The sequence below is a fragment of the Vigna unguiculata genome, chromosome 10, assembly GCF_037176805.1.
Source record: "Vigna unguiculata cultivar grain cowpea cultivar isolate G323 ecotype 2 chromosome 10, ASM3717680v1, whole genome shotgun sequence".
Taxonomy (NCBI): domain Eukaryota; kingdom Viridiplantae; phylum Streptophyta; class Magnoliopsida; order Fabales; family Fabaceae; genus Vigna; species Vigna unguiculata.
In genome coordinates this window covers 44,762,956-44,783,585 of record NC_140801.1, presented here as the reverse complement: position 1 = coordinate 44,783,585, position 20,630 = coordinate 44,762,956, and the positions used below count along the sequence as shown (strand labels likewise).

Below are 20,630 nucleotides of genomic sequence, written 5' to 3'. Positions count from 1 at the left end.
GACTCCAGCTCACCTAGGCAAGATTTCGCGCAGTGACAGGGGTGATCTTCTAGTATTTTCGCTCAGGCGAGAGCAACTTGCCTAGGTGAAACTACCAGGACATCCTCCTTGTTCTCCACATGCAAGCTCGCTCAAAATCATCCCCCACTCAAATTCATACACCAACAGTCTCAAACACCAATTTAACGAGCAATCATGCAATTAAATCACACACGAACACAATTCACATCAAAATGAGTTAAAGAGTCAGCTTCCCTTACCTATTCTTGAGTTAAAGCTTAGGTGAAGACAACCTAGTAGAGGGGAGCAGAATTCCTCAGTCCAACCTAGAAGAATTCATCATCCAATCACATAGAAAGGATGAGCACTAGGTTAGACTCTGAATGGAAGCAGAATTTCGAGTTGAATTTTGAAATCAGACTTTAAACTACAAGGAAGACTTACCTAGAGATGAGAGGCTATGAGTGGAGGCAGCAGAAGGCTCAGGCGTGGCTTCCTCTCCAGGACCTGATCAAGAAGCAAGGTTGGTGAGATAGAGGAAAGGGTCAGAGAGAGGGAGACAGAGGGGAGAGTTGAGTTTGCAAAGAAGAAGAAAATGACAGTGAGTTTGGCTTTTTTTCGGGAAAAAGAGGGGTGTTGCATTCTCCCCAACAACAAAAATTTTCGACTCGAAAATTGAGACTTACCAGAGAACAAGTGTGGATATGACTTTCTCACATCTCCTTCTAATTCCCAAGTGGAATCACCTGTCCTCTTGTCCTAGATGACCTGGACTAGTCTGATGGATTTCCCTCTGAGCTGCCTCATCTGAACATCTCCTAAACCAACGGGCTGAACTTCTACTGTAAGATCTCCTCTAATCTGCAGATCTTCCATCTCAAGTATATGGGAAGGGTCGGACACATACTTCTTGAGCTGGGAAACATGGAACACTGAGTGGAGGTTGGCCAGAGGAGGAGGTAGGGCAATCTCATATGCCACTGGTCCAACTCTTCTCAGAATCTGGTATGGACCGACGAACCTAGGAGACAACTTCTTCTGGCGGATGGCTCTTCCCACACCAGTAGTCGGGGTAATTCTCAAGAAAACATGGTCCCCTGGTTCAAACTCTAAAGGTCTTCTCCTCTGATCAACATATGATTTCTGTCTGCTTTGAGATGCTTTCATTCTTTCTTGTATGAGCTTGACCTTCTCAGTAGGCTACCTCAGAAGCTCTGGTCCCACCACCACTGATTCCCCGTCCTGATACCAGCATAAAGGAGTTCTACATCTCCTGCCATAGAGGGCCTCATAAGATGCCATGCCAATACTGGTGTGAAAGTTGTTATTATATGTAAACTCCACCAAAGGAAGGACCTCATCTCACGCACCCAGATGGTCCAGCACGCACGTCCGTAAGAGATCCTCAAGAGACTGGATGGTTCTCTCGGACTACCCATCGGTCTGAGGGTGATAAGCGGAGCTCATAGCCAACCTGCTACCCATAGCATCCTGTAGTGTTTGCCAGAAGCGGGAGGTGAATCGTGGGTCTCTATCAGAGACTATACTCGATGGCACACCATGTAACCTCACGATCTCACCGATATACAACTGAGCTAGCTTCGCCATAGACATCCTCAAGTTTACTGCTAGGAAGTGAGCACTCTTGGTGAGACGGTCTACTATCACCCATATAGCATCGTGGTTCCTCACGGTCCGAGGTAAATGGGTGACAAAGTCCATAGCAATGCTATCCCATTTCCACTCGGGTATCTCAAGCTGTTGAAGCATTCTCCCTGGTCTCTGGTGCTCTATCTTAGCCTTCTGACAGGTTAAACATGACGATACATATCGAGCGACATCTTGCTTCATGCCCGACCACCAGAACGATTCCTTCAGATCATGATACATTTTAGTCATGCCTGGGTGCATGCTAAAACGACTCTTGTGCCCTTCCTCAAGAATTATACCCTTCAGCTCTAAATCTTCAGGTATGCAAACCCTGCCTCTGAATCTCAGTACCCCATCACCTCCCATCAAGAAATCCTTGGCCTTCTCAGTGCCAAGTAACTCTACTGTCCTCTGTAGCTTGGGGTTCGATGGCTGTTTCTCCTTTATCAGATTAAGGAAATCATTAGACACAATGAGATGGTTATATCTAATGACTCCCTCATCTAAAACCACCTGCAACTGCATATCTCTAAACTGTTCTACCAAATCCAGCTCCCTGACCATCATGTGAGATGCGTGAACCGCCTTTTTGCTTAAGGCGTCAGCCACCACATTCGCCTTCCCCGGGTGGTACAACAACTCGAAATCAAAGTCTTTTAGGAATTCCATCCACCGCCTCTGCCTCATGTTTAACTCTTTCTGATCAAAGAGATACTTCAAACTTTTATGGTCATTGAAAACCTAGAATTGTGCACCATACAGATAGTGTCTCCAGATCTTTAGTGCAAACACCATTGCTGCTAACTCCAAGTCATGCGTGGGGTAGTTTTTCTCATGATTCTTCAACTGCCGTGAGGCGTAGGCTACCACTCTCCGTTCTTGCATCAGAACACATCCCAATCCCTGATGAGAAGCATCACAGTAAACCTCAAAAGGTTTACCGGTATCAGGAATCACCAACACTGGAGCACTAGTCAACTTTTGTTTTAGCTTTAGAAAGCTCTCTTCACACCGGTCGGTCCAAGCAAAAGGTTGATCCTTGCGGGTTAACTGGGTCAAGGGCGTTGCTATCCTGGAGAATCCTTCAATGAATCTCCTATAGTAACCTGCCAGCCCCACGAAGCTCCTTATTTCAGTCACTAACTTAGGGCGTTACCAATTTAGCACAACTTCTACTTTAGAGGATCCACTGATATGCCCTGAGTCGAGATCATGTGCCCCAAGAACTGAACCGAAGTCATCCAGAACTCACATTTTGACCGCTTTGCATATAACTGCTTTTCCCTCAGTATGCTCAAAACTATCTTCAGATGCTCTGCATGCTCTTCAGGAGTCCGCGAGTAGATCAAGATGTCATCTATGAAAACCACCACGAACTTGTCCAAAAATGGCCTGAAGATTCAGTTCATGTAGTCCATGAACAAAGCGGGGGCGTTAGTCACACCAAACGACATCACCACATACTCGTAGTGTCCGTACCTGGACCTGAAAGCGGTCTTCTGCACATCATCAGACTTGACTCGAATCTGATGGTATCCTGATCTCAGATCAATCTTGGAGAACACTGCAGCACCGTGCAACTGATCCATCAAGTCGTCAATTCTTGGCAGAGGATACTTGTTCTTGATGGTTAGCTTATTCAACTACTTGTAATCCACACAGAGTTTGAAACTACCGTCCTTCTTTTTAACCAGCAATACTGGCGCTCCCCAAGGCGATACGCTCGGCCTGATAAACTGTTTTTCTAGTAGCTATTCAATCTGCTTCTTCAACTCCACTAGCTCAGCAGGAGCCATTCTGTAGGGTGCTATCGACACTGGCCCTGCTCCTGGCACTAGGTCAATGGAGAACTTTATCTCCTTAGTAAGGGGTAGGCCAGGCACATCCTCAGGAAACACATCTGAGAAATCCCCCACTACAGGCGCCTCCAAGGGTCCAATCTCAGTCTCAACGGACAATTGAGTCAGAATCAAGAAGCATTGAGACCCTTCCTTCATTGCCTTGTCCATCTGCTGTGAGGACACCAACAAATCTTCATCTTCTAAGGTAGGAAACAACACTTTCCTTTCGTTGCAGTCAATGAGAATGTGATTGGCAGATAGTCAATCCATCCCCAAGATGACATCCAGCCCCACCAAGGGTAAATAGATGAGGTTCACCCTGTACTTGCGCCCTTCAACCTCGATCTTGCACCTCGCACACATGGTCGAGGTCTTGACCAACCCAGAAGTAGGTGTGGACACCACCAGGTCATATTAGAGCTCCTTCACCGGAAGACCCAACTCCACCACTCTAGATTTCGACACATAAGAATGTGTCGCCCCCGAATCAAACAGAACATGCAAGCTCCTACCAACTATCACACAAGACCCGATGATAAGGTTACCTGATCCAGCTGCCTCGGCACTAGTGACAGTGTACACCCGACCCGTCGCCTGTGGTCTCGCACCTCTCCCCGATGGTTGTGACTGAGGCTGTGGTGAAGGCCTCGACACTGTGCTCCTGTCAACCGGGCAATCCTTGATGAAGTGGCCCACCTGGCCGCATCTATGGCATGCTCTCCTGTCAGAAAGCTGAGGGCAAGCGCTCCTCAGATGGGCCCCCCTACAGTGGAAGCACTACGGCCTAGAAGGCTGGGACTGTTGGGGCTGATGTGAGAACCTCCTAGGCCCTTGTGGCTGAGGTCTAGAGTATGGCTTCCTCCTGTCATCGTGTCTGCTCATGGACCCAGATGGTCCTCCCACCTTCAGCTGAGACCTCTGATGAGCTTCAACTTCATCCTTGAGCTTCTCCATCACTTTTGCCTTCTATACCAAGGCAGGGAACTCCTTGATAGAGAGCGGAGCCACCATGAGCTTGAGGTCACCCCTCAACCCATTCTCAAATTTTCTACACTACCAGTCCTCTGCCATCTTCAGGGTGTGGAATTTACCTAAGTGTTTGAACTTTTCAACGTACTCTAACACTGACATTTCTCCTTGCGTCAGCTGCAAGAACTCGAACTCCTTCGCATACCTCACACTATTTGGGAAGAACTCAGCATAGAACTTCTTCTTAAACAGTTCCCAGGTGATGGTCTCTTGGCTGTCCTCCAACATCATCTTCATGCTAGACCACCAATGCACGGCCTCTCCAGCAAGAAGATACTCAGTGTATGCCAGCCTGTTCTCTGCAGGACATCTCTTAGCATTAAAGATTCGTTCCATGTCCCGCATCCACTGATCAGCTCCATTCGGGCTAACTTTGCCATCAAAGCGGGATGGATGGTATTGTAGGAAATCCTCCAAACTCCACTCTTGCACTCGTGGTAGTGAAGCTTGGGATGAACCAGCGGCCGAATGGTTTTCTCCTATCTGATGCAGAGCTTCCAAGTGCCTCTGCTGAGTCGCTTCTGTTGCTAGTCTTGCAGACTCCATCTGTTGCAAGGCTAGATTCTACTGATTCACCATGTTAGCATTCTGCTGCTGCATGGTTGCTATCATTGCCTCAATTGCTCCCACCAAATGAGGATTATCTGGATTTGGAACAGTAGGTGGAGGAGGTCTAGGTGCCATAGTTCTGACCACACAAGGAAGGAACCATCAGATTAGTTAACAGGTGCTACAACCATGCCAAACACGTTACAAGGAACACGCAACAGAAACTAAGCAAGCTCACACCTACAGATCCTAAAGGAATCACTGCTCTGATACCAAATTGTAACATCCCGTTTTCATAGTTTTTAAACTATTAAACAAAACATTTAAATTTTAATAATTCAGAAGCAGATGATGACGTAGGCCAGTATAATATATAATACAGTAATCCTCAAAATAACCATAAATATACTGATCAATACATATCACCCATACACAACTAAAGGGTTACAAATCACCCAATCAGTTAAGCAAAAGTAAAGGGTACATCTACTACTAATACGCCTAGCATAATCATCTCCTGTCTCGGAAGGGTGTATCCTCACCTGCACCTATATCTGCTCACGCCATTCAATATGGACGATCATTGCAAAAACAGAAGACACAAGGAACACACGACATACAAGAAGGGTAAGCTAACTTAAACCAAGAGTAATTCATGCAGTTGTTACACTTAGGCAGAAAATAGGATTTATCACGCAATTTATCAAAATCATTCAATCAATCCCAACCATGCACCACACACCCTCCTAGACTCGATATCCAAATTATGTAAGTGGCATTGAAGCTCTTGGTGACTTGCACTTGAGATGGTTCCCAAACTCTGCAGAGTTTTAGGCACAAGGGGTATTCACCCAACCACTCCCAAGGTAAATCCCATCACCTCTATGACAGATCGGATTCATAGACAAGGACCTCCTACTACTCCTCCCGACGTAATCAATCATACTCTATTTGAGTCATAGTGGTTACTAGGAGCGTCAGGATGCCACCAATCTAAGTCGTCATGCCCTTACATTCACTAAAAACATATTCCTTAGGATTTCCCTTGAAATCCTAACTCCAATATATTCCCATTCACATAAAATTCGCACTCAATTCCATCACACAGTCTAACATGCATAAAGATCACATACAAGATCAGCCATCATCATCTTAAAGCAATCAATATAGCATCACGTAAGAAAAACAGTGAGAAAACTAACTTCTGCAGGGAATCTCGCTTAGACTAGAATGTCTCGCCTAAGCTAGAGAGTTTATCTCACTTAGGCGAGTTGATCTCGCCTGGGCGAGACATCATACAGTGGCGAATTAAAAAAAAAACTGGTCGAACTCTCGCTCAGGCTAAACTGGCTCGCCTAGACGAGATGTTATCTCGCTCAGGCGACTCCAGCTCGCCTAGGCGAGATTTTGCACAGTGACAGGGGTGATCTTCTGGTATTTTCGCTCAAGTGAGAGCAACTTGCCTAGGCGAAACTACCAGGACATCCTCCTTGTTCTCCACATGCAAGCTCGCTCAAAATCATCCCCCACTCAAATTCACACACCAACAGTCTCAAACACCAATTTAATGAGCAATCATGCAATTAAATCACACACGAACACAATTCACATCAAAATGAGTTAAAGAGTCAGCTTCCCTTACCTATTCTTGAGTTAAAGCTTGGGTGAAGACAACCTAGTAGAGGGGAGCAGAATTCCTCAGTCCAACCTAGAAGAATTCATCATCCAATCACATAGAAAGGATGAGCACTAGGTTAGACTCTGAATGGAAGCAGAATTTTGAGTTGAATTTCGAAATCAGACTTTAAACTGCAAGGAAGACTTACCTAGGAGATGAGAGGCTATGAGTTGAGGCAGCAGAAGGCTCAGGCGTGGTTTCCTCTCCAGGACCTGATCAAGAAGCAAGGTTGGTGAGATAGAGGCAAGGGTCAGAGAGAGGGAGACAGAGGGGAGAGTTGAGTTTGCAAAGAAGAAGAAAATGAGAGTGGGTTTGGCTCTATTTCTAGAAAAAGAGGGGTGTTGCAATAATTGTAAGTAAATGTGAATACTCTCATTTACTTCGTTTATTAGAACATTAATTGTTAATCCGGAATGAACTTGAACTGACTTAAATATCGAAGCCTAATTGACAAGTATTTCGATGGTTTGGACAACCGAGCAACAGGAGAAGAGGAAACCGAGCATGGGGAAGAAGAAGAACTAAGTGGTGACAAAGAAAAGGAAGAAGACAAATCAGTGTTTAAATAGATACTCAGTTTCTACACCCGAAACATTAGGGCTCACTAAATTCGGAGGAGATATGAATTTTAGGTTTGGAGAATACGAAATGTGAATTTCACTGATGGAAATTGAGGGTTGTCTTGGATTTCTAGCTCAATAAGTTTGGTGCTCTAGTGAAATTTAATTGGATATAAACATTTGAATTGAATTTTGACGTGTTGAATTGGTTATGTTGAATTTTGACGTCCTGGAAGATAAAGGTTACGTTGAATTAGGATGGTACAGGCATTTGGATGTAGAGAGTAACAGGCATTTGGATTTAAAAGAGAAATAGTGGAATAAATAGTTAATATAAATTAATTTTTGGTGCAGCACTTTAAGGTAAAAAATAAACGGTTTAGAGGTTTTAATTACAAGTTAATACGATGGTCTGCAGTTAATATAATGAGTTTGGAAATAATTAGTAGGCTGCTGCGGAATTAAGAGAAAGAATATTTTTAAATTTAATTGGATTAAAGTGCCATTATAACTTTTATGTGCTGTTTATTTTGAATTATCAAAAAGGGTTGGGTTTGATACTGTACAGGGAGGTAGGGGGAATTCGTAGCAATCATTTTTAGGAATTAAAAGTAGGTGATAGAGAAGGTTGGAATTTATTTTATGCACAACAGTAACAAATTCAAATTCATTTCCTGGTGCAGTACAGTGAAATAAAGTTTTCTTGGATCAAATTTTAGATATAGGTATTAAAATATATTTTTTATAGACACATTATGATAACTAAAAGTTAATGAGTGCGGTATATTGATTTGTATACCTAAAAATAAGTTTTTAGGTTGGATTGTATGGGTTAATAGGACACTAGTGTATTTAAATTGGAAAGAGAAAATATTATGACATATATGTATAAATTATATTGAAATCAAAGTCGGTGGGCAACATGGTTAAGGTTAGAGTGGTGATAAATTTGGGGGAAAATATATATAGTAGCAAATTGAGAGTTTATTCCTTAGTATTGTATATTGGAATCGAAACTTTAATTTATAAAAGAAAAGTGACGATGTAATTAATATTGAAGATGCAATAAAACTAAGTATACTTTTGAAATCCACTGTTGATAATTGGGTTTTATATTTTCATGTAGATAATAGCATTTTATAATTACAATGATGACCGCGTCTATTTAAAAGGCAATGTGCAAATAATGTGAAATGTAGTAATGATAAAGTGAAAAGTTTACTATAATATAATTAAATATATAATGAAGGATGTGTGAATAAAAATTATTTTAACTAGATTTGGAAGACCATGTGGTATCTAAAAGTTGGATTTACTGGAAGTTGATTTATTTTTGTAAGTACATGTTAGTTACTGTGTGAATATTATATAATGTATAGGATGTGTTAACGTTAAGGTGTTAGTTCTTAATATTATTTCAATATAATATTATATGTGTATAAAAGTTAAAATGTTTTGATTCGTTACTTTTAGCATTTGCGGTTATAGTTTTATTTATTATATGAGCATGGTTGCTTATTGGTGTAATTTAAGTGTCGGCATGGTTTAAGTTAGTGGGTACATGTAAACATATATAACTAATGTATATGATGTGTGATCATGTACATTTGAGGCACATGTAATGTATTGACATGTAAATTGGTAGTATGGATATGTGCATAAGAGGTTTCAGGTGTTAAGATCTGCATTGGGTGCAAAAATCAGAAGTTATCATGCTACTTGTGTAACACTTGGCGGTGCAGAATGGACCGCTAGACGATAGGTGAACCAAGGAAGTTGTTGGAGCAAGTGGCGCCCAACGACATGTTAAGACCCCTAAGTGGTTTGCGGAGGAATAAGCGCGCTTAGCGGCACATAGGCAGCGCTAGGCGATAGCGTAGTATGCAGTGTGTTGTTTTTGTTGCATGTTGCGTAATTGAAATGTCGAACCTGGGCCAGGGTATGCTTGATTGCATCACGAGCAAGTAAATTCGTGATTTGGTGATGGAACTCGTGATTAATGAGCGGGGAGGTTCGTATTAATGATAATCTCATGTGAGGATACGGGTGGGGAGGTTCGTATGTTCCGTGCTCACACTTGGGAGTTGCTGGAAGCGGGGAGGTTTGTAGTTGGATGGATCACGCGTGTTGGATTACGGGCGAGGAAGTCCGTAGGGTTGGACTACGGGCGGGGAGATCTGTAGGGTTGGACTACGGGCGGGGAGATCTGTAGGGTTGGACTACGAGCGAGGAGGTTCGTAGAGTTGGATCACGAGCAGGAAGGTTCGTGGAAGCATTAGAATCCCTGTGATCCAAGTTGAGTGTGTACTAATCTTGTATAGGTCAGGTTAATGAGATTGATAGTTTTACATGACTTGTGGTGATGACTTTAAGTATGAAACTTGTTGAAGACATTCCTTGAGTTGTGGCTTGGAATGAATGGTAACACATGGCGATCTCGGGTAGTGGCCTGGTGATATTGGAAATCTGGTGTGAGCGTGTGAGTTGTGGCTCGTACGTATTGGTTTCACTTGATTGCCCTTCATGGTAGTGGCCGGTGAGGTTGGTAGGCCATGATTTCTAGTGCATAATGAAAGGTTCTCAGAAGAGGGGTTGGGATAAATTATTATGCATTGGGTGAGGGTTTTATATTGTTTATACATGTTTAATTATTTTGAGCTCACCCTTTTTGTATGTGCTTGGAGATGATCATGTAACTTGTTGCAAGAGAACAAATGATGGTTTAGGTGGAGCTGAAGATGCATAGAGCTAGAGTGAGGACTAGCGTGGAGATTATTTTAATTAAGCATGGTTTTCTTGTATTTCCTTTATGAAGGATGTTTACACTTTGGAACTTGTAATATTTTAGTTTAAAATTGAGATTTTGGAACTACGCAATTTAATAAAGTTTTAAATTTCTAACGTTTTAAGAGATTTTATTAATTGCCAATTTATTATTATTTATTGCTCTATTTTATTTAAACTAGTAATATTCGGTCAGGATGTTACAATGAGAACCCTAACAATGCAGGATGAGTATAACATGGGCATGGTCTTAGATTCTAGTCAATACATTTAGTCTTTTGAAGGTTGTGTCAATGTCACGTGTTAATTTGTGGGTGATATGTGGTTTGTTATTTGAATTGTGTATTAAGTATTGATAACTATATTGTAAGAGAGATCCCCTTACTTCATTGATGATCTAAGTTACATAAACTTAGATATCATGTGTGAGAAGCCAAAGAGAAAATTCTTACACACCAAGATATATGCTTGAATTTTAATGAACTTGTCTTAATACATCTTATATCCACTTGTAATTCTAAATCTTGGTTTGGATAAGATGTTAGTTTTTTATACGACATACTTAATATAAGTCTTTTTGAAGATGTCAATTGATATTCCATTGGTTTAATGTCCTTTAATGTTTAGTTTCATCGTGGTCTATGTGATTATTGTAAGCTTGTGATTGATGGAATTAAATTTTTAAGAATTGTTATTAAAAAATTTCCTTTAATATCATTATCTTATGTTAGAAATTTATTTTCAGTAGCTTACTCTTATATGCATTATTTGTATGATGACTTATTATGATTTTGGGGTGTACTCGAGTAGATATCATTTTCATATTTTGCAGTGTACATGAGTAGCATTTGGAAGACAATAAAACTTTATATTTTTAGTATGCTAATGTTGTGTTTTAAAATACTTTATGCATTATATAGACCTTTCACTATAAAAAAATGCTTTATGAACAACCGATTTTAATAAATAAAAGTTGTTAGTCATTATAATAACAAAATTAGATACCAATTTATAAAATAAAAGTTTATTAATTATTAAAATAATCACTATTATAATTAAAAAATTATAATTGATCTCTAATTAGATACCAATTTACAAAATAAAAATTTATTAATTATTAAAATAATCACTATTATAATTAAAAAATTATAATTGATCTCTACTTGAAAAGTTATTCATACCAAGTTCTAAACTTTATATGTATAATAAAATAGGTACAAAGTTCACACACATATTATTTTATTACATATGTCATTTCATCTTTAAATTCTTGATATGTGTACATAATTAATAATTAGGCAAATGCTACTATGTCCCTTCTTTAAAACATGTCTATTCAGGGTTAATAGCATAGCAATGATCAATAATTTAACCATATATTAGCTAAAACCTTACACGATTGGATCGGGGAGGCTGCGAAATTTGAATCTTAAAATCTTCATCATGTGCCACCCAGATAGCAGGTCCACATTTATCAACCATCTCTCATAAAAGGAATTCCATTATGTCGATTTACATTACAACTTATCATATTTGTAATGTTCTTTGTTCTTATGCTTGGATGGGAATAACCAAAAGAGGTTGAGCCTTGTGCGAGGTCAACCCAGATTTCTCTAACATATCCAATTCCTCATGCTTTTCTCCATCCTTGAGCTTCCAATCATAATTGCATAGAAGAGAGGCTAACACAATGTGAATAGTTCTAGAAGCCATAGGCAACCCAGGACACATCCTTCTTCCAGCTCCAAAGGGTATTAACTCAAAATCTTTCCCTTTAAAATCAATGTCACTTTCCCAAAATCTTTCAGGTCTAAATTCATTTGGGTTTGTCCAAATACTTGACTCTCTTCCCATGGCCCACACATTAATAAGAATTTGTGCACTTTTAGGCACCATGAAATTGCATATTTCAACATTAACTTCTGGCTTGTGTGGCAGTAACATTGGGATGGGTGGATGTAGACGAAAGGTTTCCTTCACAACTGCTTGCAGGTAAGGAAGCTTTGAGATATCTGATTCTTTTACTTGTTCACCTTTGCCAAGGGTTTGAACCTCTTTTCTAACTTTCTCTAGTTTTTCTGGATTATGCAGCAACTCAGCCATCACCCATTCTATTGAGCTTGCTGTTGTGTCTATCCCAGCCACAAATAAATCCTGACATCAATAAGTGAAGTCATATAAGATAAAAGATGTTATACAACCTAAGAGTTGTAAAAATATACATATACTTACTAGAAACAGATGCAGAACATGGGGACGAGTGAGTTGTGAGTTGTCTTCAAGCATAAGTTCCAACACAGAATCCAACACGTCCTTGCATGTCGTGCCTTCTTTTTCCAATGCCCTTAAACGCAATCTTTCATCTATGAGTCCATCAAAAAACGCAAGTAACTTTCCAAAGTAACCATTCATTCTTCTCCGAGCACCATGTGGATCAAGCATGCGAAAGATTGGAAAAAAGTCAACAACATTAGGCCTTCCAGCTTCTTCCATGATACCCCAAATGACGTCCTTGAGCTCTTGAGACTTGTCAGAAGCGTAATGAGCAAAATCCATTGAGAAGAAAGTGTTTGATATGGAATTAAGTACAGTTGTGAAGGAAGCCTCACCAATATCCAAGGCTTCACCTTTCTCACATCTTCCCTTCACATAATCCATCAACTCTTGCACCTTACCCTGGCGAAGAACTTGGGTAGAATCAAGCTGCTTAGAAGAGAAGACTTTGGTAGCACAAGCCCTCCTGAGGATCCTCCACTGTGCAGAAGGTGGAATCCACGCAACTGAAAGTATGTGATGATCAAGAACTCGAACAGTATCTGGGATTGTCCTGTTGGAAAAGATTTGATCATTTTTTTGCAGTACTTCTCTGGCAACATGTGGAGATGAAATGACTATGGTGGTGGTGCTACCAAGCTTCAGACTCATTATAGGACCATAAATTTTAGAAAGTTTTGCAAGTGTTTGGTGAGGAAGGATTCCAAGGTCCAAGATGTTTCCGATGATGGGAAGAGGGCGAGGCCCTGGAGGGTATTTTGAGGTTTTCTTTGGTTTGAAGGTTGAGATGAGTACATGAATGGTTACACACACTATGGTGATCAGAAGAAGTGGAAGAAGGTACTCCATTGTTTTGCTTCTCTTGGGGACACCGGAAAAGGAGAGACTGAAAAACATTATTAATGAGAACGTGATATGGTCCTTGTCGATGGAATAAATTTTGTACGGACCATCAATGTGTGGCCAGAACGAAATGTTTATGAGACAGGACAGGACAATTTGAGATAGGTTTTTTACGAGGAAAATAATTTTTTAAGTATTAAATTTTGACAATTTTTATTATAATCCTAGGTGTTATTTTTTAAATGGTTCTCTATTTTTCTATTTTTTAATAAAAGATAAATATTGTGTGATTCTAATATCTTATAATTTAGAGTTTTATGGGCTATTATTGGTTGACAAAGTTTTTTAACAAAGTTTTTGACAAACTTTCTTATTTAGGTAAAAAAAATTATTTTATTATTTTATTTTAATTAAAAAATAAAAATTTAAGTATGTTAACTTTGTTAATTTGTTAACTTTGTCAAAAAAAATTTGTCAATAGGTAATTTTTCGTTCCATAAGCGTTGTCAAGCAACATAACTAAGTTGAATTCTTTCACAACTTTTAATAGAAAAAAAACAATCAACTAATAATTTAGTATCTATTTTGACACGTGCATGCGACATTTTTAAAATCAATTTTCTATTTTTCTTTTTTCAGGTGGTGATAAGCCCCTTTTATCCATGGAATCCAAAATTTGAATGGTGCAACGAATTAAATACAAAATACAAAGCCTTTTTCATTTTGCTCCATTGTTTGGGTTTGGCTTTCTCGGATATATCTCGCGTTATGGTACTTACTTCGTTGTGCTTCATTGTCATTGTCGCTCTCGATCCATTGTTTGGGTGTACCATTGTTTACTTCTTTTCATTGTTTCAGAGTTTGTTCCTTTGTTTATGAGTTGCTTTGTGTCAATGTCCATTTTTGAATTTTTTTAAATTATATATTTTGAAAATTTTTAAATTAGATGTATTTTTAAAATTTTAATTTATATGTATAATTTTAAATTAGGTAATAATATATTTAAAATGAATGAAAATTAAATTAGATATTTTTTATTTCTTTTTTAAAGTATAACATTTAATATAAATCAATAATAAAACAGAAAGTCAAATATAAAAAAGAAGAAAAAGTTTAATAATTTTTTTTCTTTTTTCATTATCTTTTAAGTTTTTTGTAACGTCCCAAATAATAGATAAAAACTCATCTAATAAAACGCCACATACATAATATCCAGAGGGTACAAAGATTTGGAATATGAAGTACTCCGTACCCCAACATATCCATAAATATAAAGAAGGTCTCACACGGCCCAAACTGTAAAATACTAACGAACTAATGGCAATAAGTTTAGTACAAACAAGGAAAGCATAGAAGATAAATTCTCCAACAATGGGCCCCAGAGTGGGCCCAATACCCATCCCGTCCATCACGCTGCAGCATCCCTATCAACACTACCACTGCCAGGGGTTCTCACATCTGCTCACATCAACAAGGTTGATGATCATCGCAATAGAGGAGACCACACACAACATACAAACAAGCAAAGGGTAAGCTAGTGTAAAGGAATCTCATTTTATAACAGTTCACAGGTAATTTCAAAGCCAAGCATAAATAACGAACATCACACCAAAGCTAACAAAAATATATGAGACTCCAAGACTTGACTATCCGGATACGCATAGTGAGGCACCACCACAAGACAGTGGAATTAAGTTCTAGTAGTGAGGCATCACCGCGAGGCATTCACGGAATTACACCCTTACAAGAGGCACCACCACGTGGCCTACGTGGAATTACGTCTTGGCCTTGAGGCACCACCCCGATACTCGCGTGGAATTACGTCCTTATCTCGAGGCACCACCGTGAACCCTCACCTCGAGGTTCATGGAATTAAGTCCAATAGATGAGGCACCACCAGGAACCCCTCCTTAAAAGGATCCACGGAATTATGTCCAATAGATGAGGCACCACCATAAGCTCTCACTACAAGAGTCACGGAATTACGCCCTACTCACACATTTAACATGTTTCACCAACCAATCAAAAGTTCCCATAATACTAACATCATGTATAACAACCCCATCATGCAACTCATGCTTTCCAACTCATATAACATACAACAACATACCATTCCCACCGCAACCTCATATATCAATCATGGCATCATCCCTTAACCCACATAATAAGGCATTTAGATCAAATAAGCAATCATACATCAGTGCACCATTCAACAATAGCATCAAACTTACCCCATAGTCTCGCTCAAGCTAACAGGTCCCGCTTAGGCGAGGGGGTCCTCTCGCTCAGGCGAAACCCTTCTCGCCCAAGTGAGATCGCGAAAGGGGGAAGAACGGACTCTGCGAGGTCTCACTCAGGCGAGTCCCTTCTCGCCTAGGCGAGACCACTCCTCGCTCAAAAATAAAAACCTCTCGTCTATGCGAGAGATCGAGCAACAGGTCCTGTGCGAGCCTCTGCTAATCTCGCCTAGGCGAGGCAAGCTCGCTTAGGCGAGGAAACCAGTGCCCGCCACTGTTCATTCGAGTGACAACCACCCACACGCAAACCACACAGATCAATAGGCGTTTTCAACCGATTAAATTCACACATAGACCATACAATGATCATATACTCATCAAACAAGCAGAAACGACCTAGACAGTTGGACCCTAGCTTCCCTTACCTGGAAGGGTTCAGCAGAAGGCTCCGGGACCAAACTTGATTAGTATAGTAGCTCTGATGCTAGCTCAGGGGTGACTTAGCAATTGGGAAAAAGAATGGCAGTAGAGGCATGAGCTACTCAGAGTAATAGTAGCAGGAGTTTTAAGCACGTAGAAAGAAATACTTACGTGAGGAGAAAAAAATGCTGGTTCGAGCTCTTTGGGTCACAATAACACCAAAACTCTAACGGAGCGGGAGACAGCTGCGGCTCTAAGGGTTTGTCTGAAACAGAGTAAGCAAGGTGAGTTAGGGCAGACCTGGGGTCCTGTTATATTACTTGGGCCAGCTCTAGGCCCACTTTCAAAAGGGCAGCCTTTCACTTTAGGGTAGAAAAAGGGACCAGAAATTAATGGGCCTTACATTATCCCCAACAAGAAAAATTTTCGACCTCAAAAATGAAAGCTTACCAGGTAAAAAGGTGTGGGTGTGATTTCCTCATGTCCTCCTCCAACTCCCAAGTAGAGTCGCCTGTTCTCCGATCCTAGATGACCTTGACCAATCTGACTATTTTTCCTCTGCGTTGCTCAACCTTGCTATCCTCTAGAGCAATGGGTGGTACCTCCCCAGTGAGGTCCTCCCTCATTTGTATATCCTCAGCTTCCAACACATGGACCGGGTCAAACACATACTTCCTCAACTATGATACGTGAAACACCGGGTGAAGATTTGCCAACTGAGGAGGCAAAGCTATCTCATAAGCTACCAGTCCAATCCTCCTCGAGATCTGATAAGGACCAAGGAACTTAGGAGAAAGTTTCCTCGAGCGGAGAGCCCTTCCCACACCAGTGGTTCAGGTCACCCTCAAGAACACGTGATCTCCAGTCTCGAATTCCAATGGTCTCCTCTTGCGGTCTGCATAAGCCTTTTGTCTGCTCTGTGAAGCCTGCATCCTATTCCTCACTAATCTCACCTTCTTGGTGGTCTGTTCCAACAACTCTGGTCCGACTAACACTGCTTCCCCATCCTGATACCAACACAAAGGGGTCCTACACTTCCAGCCATAAGGAGCCTCATAAGGTGTCATCCCGATGCTCGCATGGAAACTATTATTGTAGGTGAACTCAATTAACGGTAACACTTCATCCCAAGCGCCCAAGTGATCCAGTATGCATGTCTGCAGTAGGTCCTCAAGGGACTGGATCATCCTCTCTGACTGGCCATCTGTTTGAGGATGATAGGCTGAACTCATCGTGAGTTTGCTTCCTAAAGCACCCTGTAAGGTTTGCCAAAACCGTGATGTGAACCAGGGATCTCTATCTGATACAATGCTCGAAGGCACCCCATGTAACCTCACGATCTCCTTGATGTACAACTGAGCGAACTTACCCATAGACATCCTCAGGTTCATTGCTAAGAAATGCGCACTCTTGGTCAGTCGGTCCACTATGACCTAGATGGTGTCATGTCCTCTAAATGTCCATGGCAGATGGGTCACAAAGTCCATCGAGATGTTGTCCCATTTCCAGACCGGTATCTCCAGGGGCTGTATCATCCCACTGGGTCTCTGGTGCTCCATCTTTGCCTTCTGACAGGTCAAACAGGCAGACACGAACTGTGTCACATCCTTCTTTATCCCTTGCCACCAAAAAGCCTCCTTGAGGTCTTGATACATCTTAGTCATGCCCGGATGCAAGCTAAGACGACTCTTGTGCCCTTCCTCGAGGATTAACCTTTTCACCTCCACATCAATAGGCACACACACTCTGCCCCGAAATCTCAGGATGCCGTCATTACCCAAAACAAAGTCCGTTGCCTCTTCTAACCCCAATTGCTCTCTCACCTTATTCAGACTAATGTCCAATAACTGTCTTTCTCTGACTGAGTTCAGGAAGTCACTAGATATGGTCAGGGTACTACATCTGATGGATCCTGATTCCAGCTCCACCTATAGTCTCATATCTCTGAATTTCTCTAGCAATTCCATCTCCTTGATCATGAGGTGAACGGTGTGCACCGTCTTCCTACTCAGAGCATCGACTACTACATTCACCTTCCCTGGATGGTACAAAAGCTCAAAATCATAATCCTTTAAGAATTCCATCCATCTCCTCTGCCTCATGTTCAACTCCTTCTGATCAAATAAGTACTTCAGACTCTTGTGATCACTGAATACCCGGAATTGAGCACCATAGAGGTAGTGCCTCCAAATTTTCAAAGCAAAAACTATAGTTGCCAACTCTAGGTCATGAGTGGAGTAGTTTCTCTCATGCACCTTGAGTTGCCTCAACGCATATGCCACTGCCTTCTTCTCTTGCATCAGAACACAACCAAGTCCAAGGTGGGATGCGTCACAATAAAACTCAAAGGATTTTCCAACATCCGGGATAACCAATATCGGAGCGCTCGTCAAACGTCACTTCAGCTCTTGGAAACTTTCCTCACACTTATCCGTCCACGCGAAGGGTTGGTCTTTCCGAGTAAGCTGGGTCAAGGGCGTCACTATCTTGGAAAATCCCTCTATGAATCTCCTATAGTAGCCGGCTAAACCCACAAAGCTTCTAATTTTGGTTGCTGACTTGGGACTTTCCCACTTAACCACTGCATCAACCTTCGTTGGATCCACCGCAATGCCATGTGCCGATATCACGTGGCCCAAGAATTGTACTTCGTCCATCCAGAACTCGTACTTGGACAGTTTGACATACAATTGTTTCTCTCTCAAGACACCAAGCACTAGTCTCAGGTGCTCGGCGTGTTCCTCCTAAGTCCTGGAATAGATAAGAATGTCGTCTATGAAGACTACGACAAACTTATCCAAGAATGGCCTGAAAACTCTGTTCATGTAGTCCATGAACACCGCCGGAGCATTGGTCACACCGAAAGGCATAACCACATACTCGTAATGTCCATACCGGGACCTGAAGGTCGTCTTCTGTACATCATCTGCTTTCACTAGAATTTGATGATATCCCGACCACAAGTCAATCTTTGAAAACACCGAGGATCCATGCAACTGATCCATCAAGTCATCTATTCTCGGGAGGGGATACTTGTTCTTGATGGTCATCTTGTTCAACTGTCTGTAGTCTACACACAACCGCGAACTCCCATCCTTCTTCTTCACCAGTAGCACCGGCGCTCCCCACGGTGAGGTATTAGGTCAGATAAATTGCTTCCCCAGTAAATCCTCTATTTGTTTCTTGAGTTTCACCAACTCTGCCAGAGCCATACGGTATAGAGCCATCGACACTAGTCTGGTTCCAGGTACCAAATTGATCGAGAACTCCACCTCTCTACTAGGGGGTAATCCCGGTACTTCCTCTGGAAACACGTCTTCAAATTCTTGTACTACCAGTATAATAGACTTCATCTCTTCTCCCTCCACCTCTAGGTGGGTGAAGATCAGGAAACACCGTGCATCGTCTTGTAGCTCCTTCATAACCCTGTGAGACGATAACAACTCAGGCTCCTCTGAGTTGGGAAATAACAGCCTCTTCTCGCGGCAGTCTATAAGAATGCGATTCGTAGAGAGCCAATCCATCCCTAGGATTACCTCTAACTCTTGCAGAGGTAGGCAGATCAGATTCACTTTGTACCTGCGACCTTCTACCTCCATTGGACACCTAGCACACAAGGACGATGTCCTGACCAGACTCGACGCCGGAGTAGATACCACAAGGTCACATTGCAGTTCACAAACCGGCAGACCCAACCTTTGCACACAAGTTTTAGACACAAAAGAGTGTGTCGCTCCAGAGTCATACAAAACACATGCAGATTTACCAGTAATCACACAACGACCCATGACAAGGTTACATGAGCCTGCTGCCTTCGCTCCAGTCATGGCGTACACTTTACCCGATGTTTGAGGCCTGTTGCCTCCCCTCCTTTATTGACTCTAAACTAGGGCTGGAACTGGAGTGCGCGTCGCCGTCCTCATAAGGGTGGGGAAATCTCTGCCAAAGTGGCCCTCTTTGCCATAATTGTTACACCTCTTGAAGCCTACGAGTTGAGGGCAAACGTTCCTCTTGTGCGGTCCCCCACACTGATAGCACTGAATTGTACCCTGCTGAGAAGAGGATTCCCTAAACCTCTAAGACTGGGAATGAGGCCTAGTAGGGTTTCCTCCTCTCCTCGTGCCTATGCTTGGACACAGATGGTCCTCCCATCCTCTGTTGGTGTGAGTGCTGAGTTTCCACCTCTACTTTCATCTTCTCCATGACCCTTGCCTTCTCCACCAAGGCGACAAAATCCTTGATGGATAGCGGGGCCACCATCAAACGAAGATCCCCACGGAGGCCATTCTCGAACTTCCTGCATCGCCACTCTTCATCTAGTGGCATGGTATAGAAACGACTGAGATGCTTGAACTTTTCCGCATACTCAGCCACAAACTTGCTTCCCTGGGTTAACTGCAAGAATTCTACCTCTTTAGCGTATTTGACGCTGTCAGGGAAGTACTCGGAAAGGAACTTCCTCCTGAAGACATCCCAAGTAACTGGCTCCTGCCTCTCCTCCATCATGGACTTCATGCTGACCCACCAGTGCTCAGCCTCACCCGTGAGCATATACACTACGAATGCCAGTCTACTTTCCTCTCGGCACATCTTGGCATCAAATATCCTCTCCAAATCCTTCAGCCACTGGTCTGTTGCGTCCGGACTGGTCTTGCCTCCAACCTTCACCGGATGGTGCTTCAGAAAGTCCTCCAGACTCCACTCCCGGACTGTAGGTCGTGGCTCCGGGCCAAAAGCAGGGGCAGCCACCCTGTTCTCCTCTAGT

General features: G+C 41.9%; 3 protein-coding genes across 3 annotated transcripts; all 3 read right to left on the bottom strand.

Moving 5' to 3' along the window:
- Nucleotides 1–3,905: 3,905 nt before the first annotated feature.
- LOC114165544 (uncharacterized) lies at nt 3,906–4,445 on the bottom strand. The gene is made up of 2 exons (XM_028050140.2): nt 4,312–4,445; nt 3,906–4,212 (listed from the first exon to the last, which is right to left on the bottom strand). Exons 1-2 carry the CDS (start codon nt 4,443–4,445, stop codon nt 3,906–3,908), a joined length of 441 nt encoding a protein of 146 aa, XP_027905941.2.
- Nucleotides 4,446–11,325: 6,880 nt separating this feature from the next.
- On the bottom strand, nt 11,326–13,319 carry LOC114165978 (cytochrome P450 76T24-like). The gene is made up of 2 exons (XM_028050624.2): nt 12,324–13,319; nt 11,326–12,245 (listed from the first exon to the last, which is right to left on the bottom strand). The coding sequence occupies exons 1-2, from the start codon at nt 13,260–13,262 to the stop codon at nt 11,643–11,645; spliced, it is 1,542 nt and encodes a 513-aa protein (XP_027906425.1). The 5' UTR covers nt 13,263–13,319; the 3' UTR covers nt 11,326–11,642.
- Nucleotides 13,320–19,008: 5,689 nt separating this feature from the next.
- Nucleotides 19,009–19,692, bottom strand: LOC114165542 (uncharacterized). Its single transcript, XM_028050138.2, has one exon. It carries the CDS (start codon nt 19,690–19,692, stop codon nt 19,009–19,011), a length of 684 nt encoding a protein of 227 aa, XP_027905939.2.
- Nucleotides 19,693–20,630: the final 938 nt, after the last annotated feature.

What these genes read in the sequence shown, in the direction of transcription:
- LOC114165978 (XM_028050624.2), bottom strand. Translation starts at nt 13,262, where the DNA reads ATGTTTTTCAGTCTCTCCTTTTCCGGTGTCCCCAAGAGAAGCAAAACA. An exon ending in ATGTTCTGCATCTGTTTCTA is followed by an intron (nt 12,246 to 12,323) that starts GTAAGTATATGT and finishes TATTGATGTCAG; the next exon opens with GATTTATTTGTGGCTGGGAT.
- LOC114165544 (XM_028050140.2), bottom strand. Translation starts at nt 4,445, where the DNA reads ATGGAGAAGCTCAAGGATGAAGTTGAAGCTCATCAGAGGTCTCAGCTG. An exon ending in CAGCCACAAGGGCCTAGGAG is followed by an intron (nt 4,213 to 4,311) that starts GTTCTCACATCA and finishes GCTTTCTGACAG; the next exon opens with GAGAGCATGCCATAGATGCG.
- LOC114165542 (XM_028050138.2), bottom strand. Translation starts at nt 19,692, where the DNA reads ATGACTGGAGCGAAGGCAGCAGGCTCATGTAACCTTGTCATGGGTCGT.